An 18186-nucleotide genomic window follows, 5' to 3' on the forward strand; every position below is an offset into this window, starting at 1 on the left:
AGGACCAGGACTTCCATCATGTCCAGCCAAACAGGTATGAGGTTATTACTACAGCAACTAGAAGACTAAACTGTACACTGTGAGAGAGTAAATGATAAAAATAATCTCAGCTCAGTTATTATCATTAAATGCTGTTTATCTATAGTTTGCAGTGTTGCACAGTAGCTTAATATTTGGGCTAGAAATTTGTATTACTTCTTGTTGACTCTTAAAATGTCTGAATGAATCAGTGTTAAATGTAAGTTTTAATATTAAAAGGTTTAATAGTTTTAATAATTTTAATAGTTTAATATTTAATACTATACCCCAAAAGAATTCTATTAGACTGTTTGAGATTCCTGAGAATCCTGAAAGGAGAAATCTGATAAACACCTAAATATAGATATAAAAAAAAAACTGCCATCAAGTGTCAAGTTAATTTGAAGATTACAAGTAGTTCTTTTGGAAACACACCATTCGTCCCTGGCGGTTATGGGGGACAGAGGGTTAACGATGCATCGGTTTCAGGCTTCAGGTTTTCCATTTAAAGCAAACAAAAGGAATCCAGATTCTTTTATTGTCTTCAGCTGATGGGTGATGGCAAGTGTGCAGTTGAAAGGTGCATTTTGGCACATACCTGAAGACAAATCAAGCACAGTGCACAAAAAACCTCTGAGGCTCTTTGTGTCAAATAATGTTATGAAATATATGCATGTAATGAAACATGGGAGTAAAATTAGGTGAACTCCAGCTGCCATCTGTGAGATTTGACACAAGTAGGACAGAAAGTGCAGTAGTTATTTACTCTCTTCTTGGGCACATTATTAGAATACATGTACACATGTGTAAGTAACACAATGTGGTATTTTCCAGTTGAAAGCATGGCCTCGGTACCATTTGAGGATCAGTTCCGGTGCTGCATCTGTCTGGACATCTACACCGATCCCGTCTCCATCCCGTGTGGACACAACTTCTGCCTGGACTGCATCGAAGGCTACTGGGACACAAAGGAAAAGTCGGAGTGTCCGCTGTGCAAAGAGACGTTCAAAGAGCGTCCAGAGCTGAGGATCAACCGAGACTTTTCTGATGTCATTGAATTCTTGAAAAGGTCTGTTTTACTTCCAAACTCTTTATGTACTGAAGCCAAAAGTCTCTAGAGCTTGAAAAAAGGCGAATGGACTTCTTTTTGTTTGTTTCTTGAAGACATTTAAACTCTCATCCGAAAGGTTTCTTCAGTTCTCAAACCAAATGGTGGAGACACCTAGGTATTAAAACCCCTGTGGGCGTAGTCCCCTGGAGGTAGCTATGACCCTCTATTGTTCATGTGCATAATCACATGTGCCAAGGTGTGAAAGGAGGCATGGGTCATTTCAATCAATGGCTTCAGATGAAACTAATATAGGACTTCGCTCCATTGTTTCATGTGACCTATTGAGGTCACTGGAGCAAAAGGTGTAAATGGGGGTTGAGACATCTGGGAAGGGAGCTCAGGACAGCACTGTAAGCGGGGGAACAGCACTTACAGTGCAGCCCTGAGAACTGAAGAAGCCTTTTGGATGAGAGGTGAAACATCTTAAAGAAACAAACAAAAAAAAGTCCAGTCACCTTTTTTCAAGCTCCAGAGACTACTATGACCTGGATGACCGAGGATCTACACAGACATACTGAAGCCAAAACTTTAACTGAATATTAACTCAGATATTTTAAATCAAAAGGTCTCTGTTACCCACACCAATACAAAAGGAGGCTGTTGAGCCTTTGCAACAGCAGCTATCTGAGAGTGGCGTCGTTCCCTGTGATGTCTGCCATGGAAACAAGGCACCGTCAGTGAAGTCGTGTCTGGTGTGTCAGGCGTCTTACTGTGATATTCACCTCACGCCTCACCAGAGGGATCCAGCTCTGCAGAAACACCGGCTGACAGATCCGGCCACCTTCACCAGCAGCCACCTGTGCAGAAAACACAACAAACCTCTGACGATGTTGTCTGACCTTTTCCAGATGAATCTGAGGGAGACAAAGTCCAACATTCACCAGATGATCCAGGCCAGGCTCAAAAAAATGGAAGAGATCAAAAGTTCAGCGGATCTGAGCAAAGTAGGTCCTTGATTGACTCATAAAGATGTGCTTATAACAAAATGACTCATTAATTGATTTATTTTTTCATTTATTCTATCATTTCAATCAATAGAAAGTCACAGAGAAGGAGATTCAGAGCTGCTCTCAGATCTGCAGCATGCTGATAACCACCATTGAGAGGCAGCAGGCTGAGCTCGTCAGGGAGCTCGAGGACAGGCAGCTGGAAGCTGAGAAGAAAGCTGAAGATCTGCTCAAAGAGCTGGAGAAGGAAATCCATGAACTGCAGAAGAGGAGCAGCGAGCTGCAGCACCTGGAGCTCACACCGAGCCCACTTCACCTCCTGCAGGTCAGATTTCTGTGCTGCTTTTTACTGTTTCTCTGCTGCATCCACATTTTAAAGCTCTGCTCATAACAAATTCTCTTCTGCTTTCAGAGTTTCCCGTCTCTGAGTAGACTCCCGACCACCAGAGAGTGGTCTGAGGTCGCAGTGCACTCTGATAACTCTGTGGGGACAGTCAGGAGAGCAGTTTCTAGGCTGGGGGACATGTGCCAGGAGCTTGCAAACACACTCTCAGCAGAGGGTGAGAAACCTTAGAGCAAAATAAACAACAATTCAAGAGACTGTAATAAATATTTATGCATTATCTCATTTTTTAACTTCTTTTTTTGCAGAAGTGGACAACATGAATAAATATTCAGGTATAGTGACATAAATAAATGTATCTTTTTTTCAATGAGCTTGTTTGAGCCCCAGCAGTACCTGACCTACTGTTTTCTTCATCTCTGCAGTCAATGTCACTCTGGATCCTGAGACTGCTTCAGGGTGGCTGGTCCTGTCTGCAGATGGCAAGAAGGTACCATCATCTGATAATCACTGACTTTATCACTGTAACAATCAATGAATAAAACAGGAAGCACACTGAGAAAGACATGCAAAATCTATTAAGCTCCATTTTTGATGATGATCTTAACAATGACTGACCCACAGGTGAGCCTCACCAACCAGAAGAAGAAGACTCCACTCCCAGACAATCCCCAGCGGTTTGACTCCTGCGTCTGTATTTTGGGGAAACAAAGTTTCACATCTGGAAGACGCTACTGGGTAGTTCAGGTAGGAGCCAGTATACAACATCCAACTCCCTACACTGAATCATACTCAGTACTGCGGCACAAAATGCTGCTCTTCCACATCTGGGAGTAAAATACTCTGTTACATCAGTTTTTACATGCACTATTTAATTCTCATTTCAAGCTCTCCTTTCTGGATTTTTCCTCTTCAAATGGAAACCTGCTAAAGATGTTAGTTTGATAGTCCTCACAAATACAGTAATGTGCAAAAGTCTTGAGCCACCCCTCATTTCTTTAGATTTTGCGTCCAAGGAGCCAGACTATCTTTGATTTATTTTTAATGTTGTCCAGTTTTTCTTTGGACACTGGCTGATTTTTTACTCATTTTCAGTCCAGTCCTTGTACCTGACCATTTTCAGAGGACAGTAATTTTTTGGCTTTTTAACTTTGACCTATAAGTTATTGAAGCTTAAAGAAGACTCCTGACTGAAGGGATTAAGCAGCACTGTGTCTACCAGGGTTATTATACTTCTGGATTTTATTTATTTATCGTACTCAGAGTTGCCATATGGGACTCTGCCGCTTTCTCAGCAGACCGCTGCCATTACTTTTTGGACCAGTGTGGTGAGCAAACACACAGTTGCCCAATGGCGCTTCAAGCTAAAACTGCTAGAGCGGAAAAAAACTATTTGATAATTGTTTTGTAAAACCACAACATAGTTTTTGTTAGTTATTGTTTTTTCTTTTTAATTATCATTTTTATTTATTTCAGTTAACAAAATTATTATTTCAATTTCAGTTTTTGTTATTTGGTTCAGTTTCATTAACGATAATAAACTTGGTGTCTACACATAACAGACAACTTAGCAAAGACTTAGCTCCTTCTAGCAATCCCAAAAACATGTCATTTGCTCTCAATTCCTTGTGTCAAGTCAAAAATCCATCTACAGCAGATGAACAGTATCTGAAAGTCAAGTCCTTAAGAAACAGGAAAAAGTCCAGCAAAGGTCCGACACAGGAGCACAAAGATGCATCTGACCCCTCATTTGATCCATCTGCCGTTCAATGAAGCCTCATCAGAAATGGTGTCAGAAGGGTGACTGTCAAGAAACCGTTTGTTAGGAACAGAAATTGGGAGAGAAGCAGGTCGTGTTGAGGATCTTGTTAAATTGATGGAATTACGAACTCATCAGATCCTTTGATGAGCAAATGCTTCATTTTTCAGCACAACAGTGATTCTAAACACACTGCCAACGCAGTGAAAACATACCTGGATAAACACACAATGGAACCCAATCAGTCATGGATTGGCCTCCCCTGAATTATTGATGCAGTATTATTGGCATCATCTTTGCAGAGAACAGTACAAAAGGCAGCCAACATCCAAACAAGAGCTTAAAATGTCTTTTGAGAACAGGAGAACTGTTCCTGAAAATACTTAAAGAAATGGCAAGAAAGCTGTCTGAGAGAGTTTAGGCTGTGCTGAAGAATAAAGTAACTCAGGTTTGTCTTAGATATTGTATTTCCATGTGTCTTTCTACACACCAAATAAATCACTGCACTTATTCCCCATTTTACTAGCAAAGAAAATGAAATGTGGGGACGCTCAAAACCTTTTCACAGTTTTACTAAGAAGAAATTGAAACTGGATAAACTGGATAAATTGCTGGATTTCTTTCCCCTTGCTGCTCATTTAATTCTGTTCTCTGTACGCTGTGTTTCAGGTTGGGGATAAAACAGATTGGGATCTAGGTGTGGCCCAGAAGTCCATCAACAGGAAAGGTGCCATCATGGTTCGTCCTGACAGCGGTTACTGGGCCATCTGCCGCAGAAAAGGTGGCAGTCTCAGCGCCTGCACAGGGCCCTCAGTCACCCTCAACCTTTATGAAATCCCAAAGAAAGTCGGCATATTCCTGGACTATGAGGAAGGGTCTGTGTCCTTCTATAATGCAGAGGCAAAGACTCACATTTATACTTACAGCAGGTGCAGCTTCAGGGAGCCTCTCTACCCATACTTTAACCCCTGTGTTCAACACAATGGGAGAAACGTCACCCCGCTGGTTATATGTCCTCTCGGGGGAGGTGTCAGGGAAGAACAGGACACAAGCATCGAATCAGCTGTATGATGTGATGCTAACTAATTTTTTTTTTTTTTTTAATTTTTGAACCAATTTTGGTTTGAACAAGTACTTTAAATAGACAATCACAATGGTTGTTCCTGCTGAAACCACATATAGATGTGAGCCTTCCTTAAAAGACTGAAAGAGTCTGTTAGGAGACATTTAAAGTGAAACAAACACTATAGTTTGAATCTCAACATACAAAAAGCTTTAAGCATTTAAGACTGGAGTAACTTATTCTCTTGCTGCTAAATGTGAGTGCAAAGTTTTGTTTTTTTCACCATTATTCTTTACTGTTTTATTATTCAAATGATTTTCTGTGAAAAACTACCATTATTTTACTTGACATACAAGTTCTGAAACTAAAAATAAAAGCAAAGCTTTTGAAGAAAATTTTGATTGTGTGAAGTGTTTTTCTATTTTTGCTCTTTTAAAGGCAGCTGATGTTTTGGATGCAAACTAAATAAGCTGCACCACACCTGTTTATTATTCACCTGATTATTTCTTACGTTATCTTTTCAATAAACAATTATTAGTGAGCTCCTTATGAAAAACCCAACGAGGTTCGCATTCTCTAGTTGTGATGTGTCTGTGGTCTGCTACAATAGAGGAGAAGAAATGTTGGCTTCAGTTACATCATTTTCAATGTTTGACCTTTTAAGCCTTGAATTTGTGCACTAGAGGAGTGTTGGTTTTATTTTTTATCCTACAAACAATCTGATAATGCTTAAGGGTAAATTGCAGGAAATAAGAGAAATTAATTAATAAGAAGTGATAGATAACAACTTACCAGGGTTGTGCTATTTAAACCCTGACTCATTAACATTAAGGAGACCAAAACCAAGCAGCATGAATTACAGATTTGTACTGCTGACAATAAAAGTTGAGCCAGTTCTGCCAAAAACCCCGCAGCCTCAGCAGAAATGTAGATTCTGGGACCAACGATGAAGTTTCTGTCCGTGATCTTTGATGGGAACATTAACCGGAGCTCTGCACTTGTATGAGCAGGAGTTTAGGACTCGCAGTGCTGCCACATGACTGGTGTTAGGAAACCTGTTCCCTCCCGGGTCCGTTGATAAAGGAAGGTAAAAGTCAGACTTTCAGTTTCATTCTTAAAATTTATTAATCACCACACATAATACATGAAGGCCAAAAATAATGCAGAATTAAACAAGCATGCTTGGAGATTGCAGAACAATATTCCCTTACCGCGTTTACACTTTCTCCATCCCAGATGGACCCTGCAATCTGTCTGTCTGTTCGAGCATCCCTTTTTTATGCCCCTGTGAACATGCCCTTATAAGGAATTGTTTTCCCTCGCGGCCAGCTTTCCACCAGTTATACGACCCCCACTGCTCCCCTGTCAGCTGTATGCAGTGGGAGAAATACTCCCCTTTAGACTTCTTAACCTTCTTTCCCTGATCAGCAATAATCAATTCCTTCACTGGATAACTGCATCAGGGAGCAGGAGTACATGTGTTTCCCATAAGGTGGTCAGTAAGTGTACAAAGCTTGTTATTGGTGCATTGTTAATGGTGGAAAATCTTGGAAAAACCGTGAACGCCTCCTCAGGTGTACCTGTGTGTGTGCCTGATGGTCAGGGCCGTATTACCGACCGGGCGAGTGGGGCTGGCGCCCCGGGGCCCATGGATCCAGGGGGCCCAGGGGGGGCCCAACAACAATCCAGATACCGATGTCGATGCTGATTGCGATAGAGCCCTCTATTCTAGGATCTTCTTTAGTTGTACTTCTTTAGTCTATAACGGTTAACTGAAATGGGCTGGGGGGAGTGACAGCAGTCAGAGGGCCCTCGGCCACAGGACATAGGAACCAGAGGGCCCCTGGGCCATGTCGTACAGCAACCAGAGGGCCCCTAGGCCACGGAGGATGGCAATCAGAGGGCCCCTGGGCCACGGGGGATGGCAAAGGGCCCCTGAACCACGGGATATGGTAACCAGAGGGCCCCTGGGCCACGGGGGACGGCAATCAGAGGGCCCCTGGGCCACGGGGGACGGCTATCAAAGGGCCCCTGAGCCACGGGATATGGCAACCATAGGGCCCCTGTGCCACAGGAAACGGCAATCAAAGGGCCCCTGGGCTATGCGGTACGGCGACTAGAGCGCCTAGGGGGACAGCAATCAAAGGGCCCCTGGGCTACAGGATATGGCAACTTCGACTGTTCTTGACTCTGCCAATTACGAACTGTGAAGGGGAACGGTCATTCTCCAGAATGGCTCGAATAAAAAATGAGCTCAGGATGAAAATGACCCAAAATCGTCTGAACTCCCTCTCACTTCTTGCAATTGAATCACAGTTTGTGCAACAGCTGAACTTTGATGAGTTTGTAGATGATTTTGCACGAAGGAAGAGCAGAAAGAGACTTTTGTAGGGGAGTGTGTGTCGGGGGGGGGGGGGGGGGGGGGGTATGGGCTCGGAGCGGGAGGGGGGGCCCTTGCAATCTCCTTGCCCCGGGGCCCAGACCCACCTTAATCCGGGCCTGCTGATGGTGTGTGTGACTAAGGAGTGAGGGAGACTATGGTAATTTGAATATGCAGGTACTCGGCTGTGATTGGTGTGACCATGTACAGCCTGATGACCACACCCCACATATATATGAGGCCAGCTGCATGTGTGATGATTCAGCAAGATTTAAAGGATAAATACTCCTTGACCAACATGTCTGCAGTTTTGGTCAAATTTTTCAAATTCATGCCATCTATGCAATTGTTAATCTATTACACTGATAAATACCCCACCCTACAAAAATAACTTTATTTTGACTTTACTTTGATCATCAAATAATAAAAAATAGAATAAAACTAGTAAAACCATGATAGAAGCTGACCAGAAGTGACCTCACCTGGAAACAATGACAAACAAAAAAAGGGCAAAAATGATTATTGTTGCTGTTGTTATTATGAAAGAAAAAAAAAACTTTTATAACATTTTGTTTGTTTGTTTTTTTTGATCTTGTAAATTTATAGCTTTAATCTCAAACTGACCCCCTCACCCCTCCCCATTCAGCCCCTCCTGTTTTTTTGTAAAATTAATTTTTTAATGTATGTTAACCTCCAATACGAGGCAGTGTTCTGCAGCACCTAAGCTGACAATTACGGAAGCCGAGAGCGGCCATGGTACGTATAAACTATTTTCTGATGGTTATCTCGTGATAACGAGATAAATAACTTGTTATCTCGAGAAAACGGTAATTGTTATCTCGAGAAAACGAACTTTGTAACGGGATGATTGGTGTGTGTTAAACCAGATTCCTTTCTTCAAATTCCTTTCTTCAAATGCCTGTCACACCAGTCTGAGTCTGTTCTTGTAAAGGTTTTAAGAACACTGAGAAACTGATCATGAGCATTAAAGAAAAGATAATCATCTCGTGATCTCGAGAAAACCATCGGTAAATTAACTCGTTATCACGAGAAAACAAAGTTCATTTTCTCGAGATAAAAATTACTGTTTTCTCGAGATAACGAACTTGTTATCTCGAGAAAACCATCAGAAAAAAGTTTATACGTACCATGGCCGCTCTCGGCTTCCGTAGATTCTAATTGCCCATAGGTGTGAATGTGATTAAGAATGGATGGATCCCAAACAAGACTTCAGGTCACAGGAGGATAAAGTGGAAATGTTAGTTTTAATTAATGCTTGAAAATTGTGGGTTTAAAAGATGATAATACGACAATAATTGTATATAAAAAAATATATATATTATTCTTCAGCTTTCAGTGAAGTGGTTGCCTTATTTCTTCATACTGTGACCCACAGGAGTGCTCAGAGAGAACCTGGCTTTGGTGGCATTTTTAACGACCACTGGGTGTCGCTGTAGGCCTAAAAATTTGCATAGAACATATAGTATGTACTGCAGGTCAAGCATGGGATGAAGCTTTATGTTTCCTCTGTGACTAAACTAAAGCTGCTGATAAACAAACCATTCAAAAGGTGGCGTGATCTAACAAATAAATCCATCTGAAGGAAAAAGTGACAGAAGCGCTCCCTCTGCTCTGCCTGTAAATCTCTGAGTATGTGGATGAAGTGAGAAAGGCTGATGAGAATAAACACTGAGGAATGAATACTCTGGACTGTGCTGTCAGTGCTTCATGACTGAAAGCATTTGGAGACAATGAAGCTCCTGTCAGCAGTAAAACATTGCTGGCTGTGTTGAAGAATAAAGGTGGTGAGACCAAATATTAACTTTAGAATAGAATACCTTTATTTGTCATTATATAGAATGTACACTGTGATTGGAGGGCCACTCCTGTTCAGTGCCATGCAGTAGAAAGTCACACTTTCTAAAAATATCAAATAAAACTTTCTCAAAATAAATAATAAAATACACTGTATATAAACATACATTATTAAAAATAAAATAAATAGATAAGTATATACATATCAACATGAAGCTAGGTGAGTATTGCACGTATCTTCATGCACCTGTTTGTTCTGGCTTTAATGCACCTGTAGCGCCTGCCAGAGGGCAGCAGATCAAACAGTTTTTTGATGATGTTTTTGCTCTGCTGAGCATAAGCGTAGGAACTGGGGGTGACAGGGGGGGACATGCCCCCCCACCAATATTGGAGACAGGTGCACTTGTCCCACCCAAAAATAACACTGTGGCAGAAAAAAAATACTTGACTTTGAAATCTTTAACTCGCGTGCTTTTATTTTGAAGGCGCAACATAGCGTCATGTCACTGCTCTCCCCCTTCCCCCTTCTAAACGGCTCTGCGACAGCGGCAGCCTTTTCAATTGATAAGTGATGTAGATAATGGAATCGGAATTGCTAAATTCTTACTAATTCCCATCCTCAGGCAGGAGTCAGGAACTCTTGAATGAGGTAAAACGGACTGTTGGGAATGTTACCATGAATATGGCTTGTTTATAACGTATTGTTGTAAGATTACTTTCATATATAGAAACCAAATCTTTTTGGTTCAGTCATCCTAATCCTGGGATGGTCACTCGTCCAATATTTAACTGCTAACTTTGCCTAGAAGTTAGCTACATGAGCCAAAATGTTTTCTTATCCCATTTCAGCACAATGCCACCACCAACGAAAACGCTGAAACAGCAGCAGGACTTACTTTGGTGGAGAGGCTGAAGAAGCTCCGACGAGGTCTTAAATTAGTTTAGTGAAATATGTATTAGCCTGTTATTAATTTTTAAATATAAACCTAAACAATATTATCATGAGAGGAACTGGTTCAGGGAAGAGAATTTCCACAGCACTTAGAGTATGGGTTAGGTTATGTTTAGGTTGCCAGGCGCAGTACAACACCCCACTACAGTTAGTGAAATGCTTCTCCATAGTGACCAGTTTTCTTGTTTAGTATAAAATGAACCACCTTTAGGCTCAGGAGCTGTACCTCATCTCTGAAACCATGTTGTATGTTTAGGAGCAGCAATGCAGGGGCAGCACAAAGGAGACAGGAAAAAGAGGGTGGCACAGGGCTTGAGCTGAGGTCTTAAAATAAATGAGTGAAAACTGTTATTGTAAGGGTCAGGTGATGCTGTAAACAGAGTTGACAGCGTATGAGACATAATGAGTTGGGTAATAAATCAATAACAATATGTATTGCAATAGACACGTGATCAGTATAGCATTTTTTTATGCTTTGGTCTGAGTATTTACGGATCTGTCAGGTTTCCGATATGTGCCCCCCCCCCCCAAGAGTAAACTCATTACTACGCCCTTGCTGCTGAGACAGCAGCAGGTGTAGATGTCCATCAGGGAGGGGAGAAGGCAGCCAGAACATCAGCAGCAGGTTTGAGTCCAAGTTGTTCTTCCTGAGGACTTTCAGGAAGTGTAACTTTTCACATATACCATGCAAGCTTAAGAATGTCTGAAGTTGCTTAAAAACAACTTTTTCAATAACCTTAATAAAAATGGTAATTTAGATGTCGGTCTGTAGTTTGAGAGAACAACAGAGTCAAGGGTCTTCTTTTACAACATCATATTTAAGAGATTAAGATTTAAGATAGTGTTTTATTTGTCACATGCACAGTAATACACAGTACAATGCACAGTGAAATGTATTTTGTACCTGCAACCATATATACACACACATATAAATAAGAAGAAGAATAAAAATAAAAAAAAGTAATTCACACTATACACTATACTCTATATACTATACACTATACACACTTTTATAAATTATAATATTTACATTTTTCAATAATGGTCCAGTTAGGGCTCAGAGTTGAGCAGACGGATGGCTTGTGGGTAAAAACTCTTCTTCAACCTTTCAGTCTTAGCCCTCAGGCAGCGGTAACGCCGGCCTGATGGGAGCAGGGAGAAGAGAGAGTGTCCGGGGTGGCTGGGCTGTTTTAGGATCTTCATGGCAACTCAGCCTGCACTGCTTGGTGTAAATGTCCTGCAGGTTGGGGAGGGTGGTTCTGATGGTCCGTTCAGCTGAACGAACCACCCTTTTTAGGGCCATGAAGTCCTGCTTGGTGCAGTTTCCCATCCAGGTGGTGATGCTCCCACGCACGATGCTCTCGATGGTGCAGGTGTAAAAGTTCCTGAGCACCTTGAGTGGGAGCTTGAAGTCTCTCAGCCACCTGAGGAGGTAGAGACGCTGTCTGGCCTTCTTCACAGTGATGTTTATGTGATGAGTCCAGGACAGGTCCTGTGAGATGGTCACTCCCAGGTATTTGAAAGTGTCCACTCTTTCCACCTCAGCACCACTGATGACAAGTGGATGGTAGTCCCTCTGCTGCTTCCTGCTGAAGTCCACGATCAGTTCCTTCGTTTTGCTGACGTTGAGCAGGAGGTGGTTCTCCTGGCACCAGTTCTCCAGGCGGGAGACCTCTCTCCTGTAGGCTGTCTCCTCATTGTGAGAGATTAGTCCCACAACAGCAGTGTCGTCAGCAAACTTGATGATGACGTTGGACTCTGACGTGGCCTCGCAGTCATGGGTGTACAGTGAGTACAGCAGAGGGCTGAGCACACAGCCTTGGGGGGATCCAGTGTTGAGGGTGAGGGAGGATGAGGTGAGGTGACCCACTCGTACCACCTGTGGTCTGCTGGTCAGGAAGCTGTGAACCCACCTGCACAGGGATGGGCCCAGGCCCAGGTCCAGCAGCTTAGAGCCCAGCCTGGAGGGAACTATGGTGTTGAATGCTGAGCTGTAATCTACAAACAGCACTCTCACATAGTTCCCCTTACCAGTGTCTATGTGTGAAAGGGTCTTGTGGAGGAGGAAGGATATGGCGTCATCTGTGGAGCTGTCTGGCCGGTATGCAAACTGTAGTGGGTCGAGGGTGGTGGGCAGTGAGGAGGTGATGAATGTCTTGATGAGTCTCTCAAAACACTTCATCACCACAGAGGTGAGTGCTATGGGCCTGAAGTCATTGGGGTTGCTGGGGTGTGGTTTCTTTGGGACAGGGACTATGATGGACTTTTTAAAGCAGGTGGGAATCACACACAGTTTCAGTGAGAGGTTGAATATCAGTGTAAACACAGGTGCCAGCTGGTCAGCGCAGGTCTTAAGGACACGTCCACTAATACCGTCTGGTCCAGCCGCTTTCCTGGTGTTTACACGTCTAAACGCCCTCCTCACGTCGCGCTCCGTCACAGTGAGTGTCTCCGCCCCTCCGGCCGGGAGCGCAGCAGGCTGTCGGCTTCCCGACTCAAAGCGCGCAAAGAAGATGTTGAGTTCATCAGCCAGAGAAGCGTCGGCACTCACCGGGTGTGTGTGTGGTGCTTTGTAGTCCGTGATGGTGCGTAGTCCCTGCCACAGTCCCCTGGAGTCAGACTGTTGTAGTTGCTGTTCCAGTCTGCGGCCGTAGCGATGTTTTGCCTCTTTCACCACTCTGCGGACGTTGTATGATGCAACCTTGTAGTCCTCCATGTTCCCAGAGGCGAGGCCGGAGTTGTAGGCAACGGTGCGGGACCTCAGGGCGTCGCGGACAGATTTATCCACCCACGGCTTCTGGTTGGGAAAAGTCCTGATGGTCCTCCTAAGTGAAGTGTCTTCAACAACTTTCCCAATAAATCCCACGACAGTTTCCGTAAACTCCTCGATGTCTCCGCCCGCGCTGCTGCGAAACATGTCCCAGTCGGTTGAATCCAACGCACCCTGCAGAGCGGCCTCTGTTTGATCAGACCACCGTGTCACTTCTCTCACAGCAGGGGGTTCCTGCCTGAGCCGTTGTTTGTATTTCGGCATGAGAAGGACAGCGGTGTGGTCAGACTTCCCAAAAGGCGGGAGAGGCTTTGCTTTGTAGCCCTCTTTGAATGGAGAATAGCAGTGGTCTAGGGTCCTCTCTCCTCTGGTGGGGCAGTCGATGTGTTGAATCAATTCCGGTATCACCTTTTTTAAGTTTGCACTGTTAAAGACAGCTGGAAGCACCAGATGCAAGAGAACTGTTAATCAGAGCAAGAATATTTGGTCTGATTAACAGTTGGTTATGTGGGAAGATCCCACTACAGTGGTGTGAAAAAGTGTTTGCCCCCTGCCTCATTTCCTGTTTTTTTGCATGTTTGTCACACTTAAGTGTTTCGGAACATCAAACCAATTTAAACAATAGTCGAGGACAACACAAGTAAACACAAAATGCAAGTTGTAAATGAAGGTGTTTATTAGTAAAGGTGAAAAAAAATCCAAACCATCATGGCCCTGTGTGAAAAAGTGATTGCCCCCCTTGTTAAAACATACTATAACTGTGGTTTTTCACACCTGAGTTCAATTTCCCTAGCCACACCTAGGCTTGATTATTGCCACACCTGTTCCCAATCAAGACATCACTTAAATAGGAGCTGCCTGACACAGTAAGGTCCACCAGAAGATCCTTGAAAGCTACACATCATGCCGAGATCCAAAGAAATTCAGGAGCAATTGAGAAAGAAAGTAATTGAGATCTATCAGTTTGGAAAGGGTTATAAAGCCATTTCCAAAGCTTTGCGAATCCAGCGAACCACAGTGAGAGCCATTATCCACAAATGGCGAAGACATGGACATGGAACAGGAGTGGCCGGCCGCCCAAAATTACCCCAAGGGCGCAGCGACGACTCATCCAAGAGGTCACAAAAGACCCCACAACAACGTCCAAAGAACTGCAGGCCTCACTTGCCTCAGTTAAGTTCAGCGTTCATGCCTCCACCATCAGAAAAAGACTGAGCAAAAATGGCCTGCATGGCAGAGTTCCAAGAAGAAAACCACTGCTGAGCAAAAAGAACATTAAAGCTCGTCTCAATTTTTCCAAAACGCATCTTGATGATCCCCAAGACTTTTGGGACAACATTCTGTGGACCGGTGAGACAAAAGTGGAACTCTTTGGAAGGTGTGTGTCCCATTTCATCTGGTGTAAAAGGAACACTGCATTTCAGAAAAAGAACATTATCCATCCATCCATCCATTTTCTTCCGCTTATCCGGAGCCGGGTCGCGGGGGCAGGAGCCTAAGCAGAGAAGCCCAGGCTTCCCTCTCCCCAGCCACCTCCTCTAGCTCATCCGGGGGGACCCCAAAACGTTCCCAGGCCAGCCGAGAGATATAATCTCTCCAGCGTGTCCTGGGTCTGCCGCGGGGCCTCCTCCCGGTGGGACATGCCCGGAACACCTCACCCAAGAGGCGGCCAGGAGGCATCCTAATCAGATGCCCGAGCCACCTCAACTGGCTCCTTTCGATGTGGAGGAGCAGCAGCTCTACTCTGAGCCCCTCCCAGATAGCTGCACTCCTCACCCTATCTCTAAGGGAGAGACCAGCCACCCTTCGAAGGAAACTCATTTCTGCCGCTTGTATTCGCGATCTTATTCTTTCGGTCACTACCCAAAGCTCGTGACCATAGGTGAGGGTAGGAACGTAGATCGACCAGTAAATCAAGAGCTTCACTTTTACACTAAGCTCCCTCTTCACCACGACAGACCGGTGCAGCGTCCGCATTACTGCAGAAGCAGCCCCGATCCGTCTGTCGATCTCCCGCTCCCTTCTCCCATCACTCGTGAACAAGACCCCGAGATACTTGAACTCCTCCACTTGGGGCAAGAACTCGTTCCTGAGCCGGAGAGGGTACTCCACCCTTTTCCGGCTGAGGACCATGGCCTCAGACTTAAAGGTGCTGATTCTCATGCCGGCCGCTTCACACTCAGCTGCGAACCGTTCCACTGCGAGCTGGAGGCCACCCCCTGATGAAGCCAACAGGACCGCATCATCTGCAAAAAGCAGAGATGAGACTCTGAGGCCACCAAGGAAGAAGCCTTCCGCCACCTGGCTACGCCTAGAAATTCTGTCCATAAAAGTTATGAACAGAATCGGTGACAAAGGGCAGCCCTGGCGGAGTCCAACACCCACAGGAAACGAATCCGACTTATTACCGGCTATACGGACCAAGCTCTCACTGCGGTTGTACAGAGACTGAATGGCCCGCAACAACGGGCCAGACACTCCATACTCCCACAGGACCTCCCAGAGGATACCCCGAGGGACACGGTCGAATGCCTTCTCCAAGTCCACAAAGCACATGTAGACTGGTTGGGCAAACTCCCATGCGCACTCGAATATCCTTGAGAGGATAAAGAGCTGGTCCAGCGTTCCGCGACCAGTACGAAAACCGCATTGTTCCTCCTGGATCTGAGGTTCGACTAACAGACGGACCCTCCTTTCCAGCACCCTGGCATAGACCTTACCTGGGAGGCTGAGGAGTGTGATCCCTCGAAAGTTGGAGCACACCCTCCGGTCTCCCTTCTTAAAGATGGGGACCACGACCCCGGTCTGCCAATCCAGTGGCACTGCCCCAGATCTCCACGCAATATTGCAGAGGCGTGTCAACCAAGACAGCCCTACAACATCCAGAGCCTTCAGGAACTCAGGGCGAATCTCGTCCACCCCAGGGGCCCTGCCACCAAGGAGTTGTTTAACTGCCTCAGTGACCTCACCCCCAGTGATGGCCAGGTCATCCCCCTCGTCCCCACACTCTGCTTCCACTACAGAAGGCATGTCAGTGGGATTCAGGAGGTCCTCGAAGTATTCCTTCCACCGCCCGACTACTCAGTTGAGGTCAGCAGCACCCCACCCGCACTATAAACCGTGTGAGTGGAGCACTGCTTTCCCCTCCTGAGTCGCCTGACGGTTTGCCAGAATCGCTTCGATGCCGTCCAAAAGTCTTGTTCCATAGCCTCACCGAACTCCTCCCATACCCAATTTTTTGCGTCGGCCACTGCCCGAGCTGCGTTCTGCTTGGCCTGTCGATACCTGTCAGCTGCCCCCGGAGTCCCAGAGGCTAACCAAGCCCGATAGGACTCTTTCTTCAGCTTGATGGCTCCCTTCAGCTCCGGTGACACCCATCTGGTTCGGGGGTTACCACCACGACAGGCACCAACCACCTTGCAGCCACAGCTCTGAGCAGCAGCCTCAACAATGGAGGTGCGGAACATGGTCCATTCGGACTCAATGTCCTCAGCCTCCCTCGGAATGCTGTCGAAGTTCTGGGAGTTGAAGATCTCCCGGACTGGGGCTTCTGCCAGGCGTTCCCAGCGCACCCTCACAATACGTTTAGGTGCACCAGGTCTGTCCAGCATCTTCCCCCGCCACCTGATCCAACTCACCACCAGGTGGTGATCAGTTGACAGCTCATCTTCTCTCTTCACCCGAGTGTCCAAAACATACGGCCGCAGATCTGATGATACGATTACAAAATCGATCATCGACCTGCGACCTAGGGTGTCCTGGTGCCATGTGCACTTATGGACATCCTTATGTTCGAACATGGTGTTTGTTATCGACAAACTGTGGTTTGCACAGAAGTCCAATAACAAGACACCATTCGGGTTCAGATCGGGCAGGCCGTTCCTCCCAATCACACCCCTCCAGGTCTCACTGTCATTGCCCACGTGAGCGTTGAAGTCTCCCAGCAAGACTATGGGGTCACCAGATGGAGCACTCTCCAGCACCCCGCCCAGTGACTCCAAAAAGGGTGGGTACTCTGAACTGTCATTCGGCGCATAAGCGCAAACAACAGTCAGGACCCGTTCCCCGGCCCGAAGGCGCAGGGAAACTACCCTCTCGTCCACCGGTGAAAACTCCGACGTACAAGCAGCAAGCCGGGGGGATACAAGAATACCCACCCCAGCTCGCCGCCTCTCACCGAGGGCAACTCCAGACTGGAACAGAGTCCAGCCCTTCTCCAGGAGACTGGTTCCAGAGCCCAGGCCATGCGTTGAGGTGAGCCCATTATACCAACAAAAGAACATTATACCAACAGTAAAATATGGTGGTGGTAGTGTGATGGTCTGGGGCTGTTTTGCTGCGTCAGGACCTGGAAGGCTTGCTGTGATAAATGGAACTATGAATTCTGCTGTCTACCAAGAGATCCTGAGGGAGAATGTCAGACCATCTGTTCATGTACTCAAACATACTTGGGTTCTGCAGCAGGACAATGATCCTAAACACACCAGCAAGTCCACAACTGAATGGCTGAAGAAAAACAAAATGAAGACTTTGGAGTGGCCTAGCCAAAGTCCTGACCTGAATCCTATTGAGATGTTGTGGTATGACCTTAAAAAGGCCGTTCATGCTCGAAAACCCTCTAATGTAACTGAATTAGGACAATTCTGCAAAGATGAGTGGCCCAAAATTCCTCCAGAACGCTGTAAAAGCCTCATTGCAAGTTATCGCAGACGCTTGGTTGCAGTTGTTGCTGCTAAGGGTGGCCCAACCAGTTATTAGGTCTAGGGGGCAATCACTTTTTCACACAGGGCCATGATGGTTTGGATTTTTTTCACCTTTACTAATAAACACCTTCATTTACAACTTGCATTTTGTGTTTACTTGTGTTGTCCTTGACTATTGTTTAAATTGGTTTGATGTTCCGAAACACTTAAGTGTGACAAACACGCAAAAAAACAGGAAATGAGGCAGGGGGCAAACACTTTTTCACACCACTGTATATCAGCAGTTTATGAAATACTCAGACCTGGTCAACAATCATGCCACATT

At 45.3% G+C, this 18186-nt stretch overlaps 1 protein-coding gene across 1 annotated transcript; it reads left to right on the plus strand.

Annotated features, from left to right (window-relative positions):
* On the plus strand, nucleotides 1-5467 carry LOC115797431 (nuclear factor 7, ovary-like). The gene is made up of 9 exons (XM_030754010.1): nucleotides 1-34; nucleotides 853-1087; nucleotides 1695-2073; nucleotides 2168-2401; nucleotides 2489-2636; nucleotides 2728-2754; nucleotides 2845-2909; nucleotides 3044-3166; nucleotides 4848-5467. Exons 1-9 carry the CDS (start codon nucleotides 19-21, stop codon nucleotides 5247-5249), a joined length of 1629 nt encoding a protein of 542 aa, XP_030609870.1. The 5' UTR covers nucleotides 1-18; the 3' UTR covers nucleotides 5250-5467.
* Nucleotides 5468-18186: the final 12719 nt, after the last annotated feature.

This window comes from Archocentrus centrarchus, chromosome 18 (genome assembly GCF_007364275.1).
Source record: "Archocentrus centrarchus isolate MPI-CPG fArcCen1 chromosome 18, fArcCen1, whole genome shotgun sequence".
Taxonomy (NCBI): domain Eukaryota; kingdom Metazoa; phylum Chordata; class Actinopteri; order Cichliformes; family Cichlidae; genus Archocentrus; species Archocentrus centrarchus.

What these genes read in the sequence shown, in the direction of transcription:
- LOC115797431 (XM_030754010.1), top strand. An exon ending in GTCATTGAATTCTTGAAAAG is followed by an intron (nt 1,088 to 1,694) that starts GTCTGTTTTACT and finishes TTAAATCAAAAG; the next exon opens with GTCTCTGTTACCCACACCAA. An exon ending in AAACACACTCTCAGCAGAGG is followed by an intron (nt 2,637 to 2,727) that starts GTGAGAAACCTT and finishes CTTTTTTTGCAG; the next exon opens with AAGTGGACAACATGAATAAA.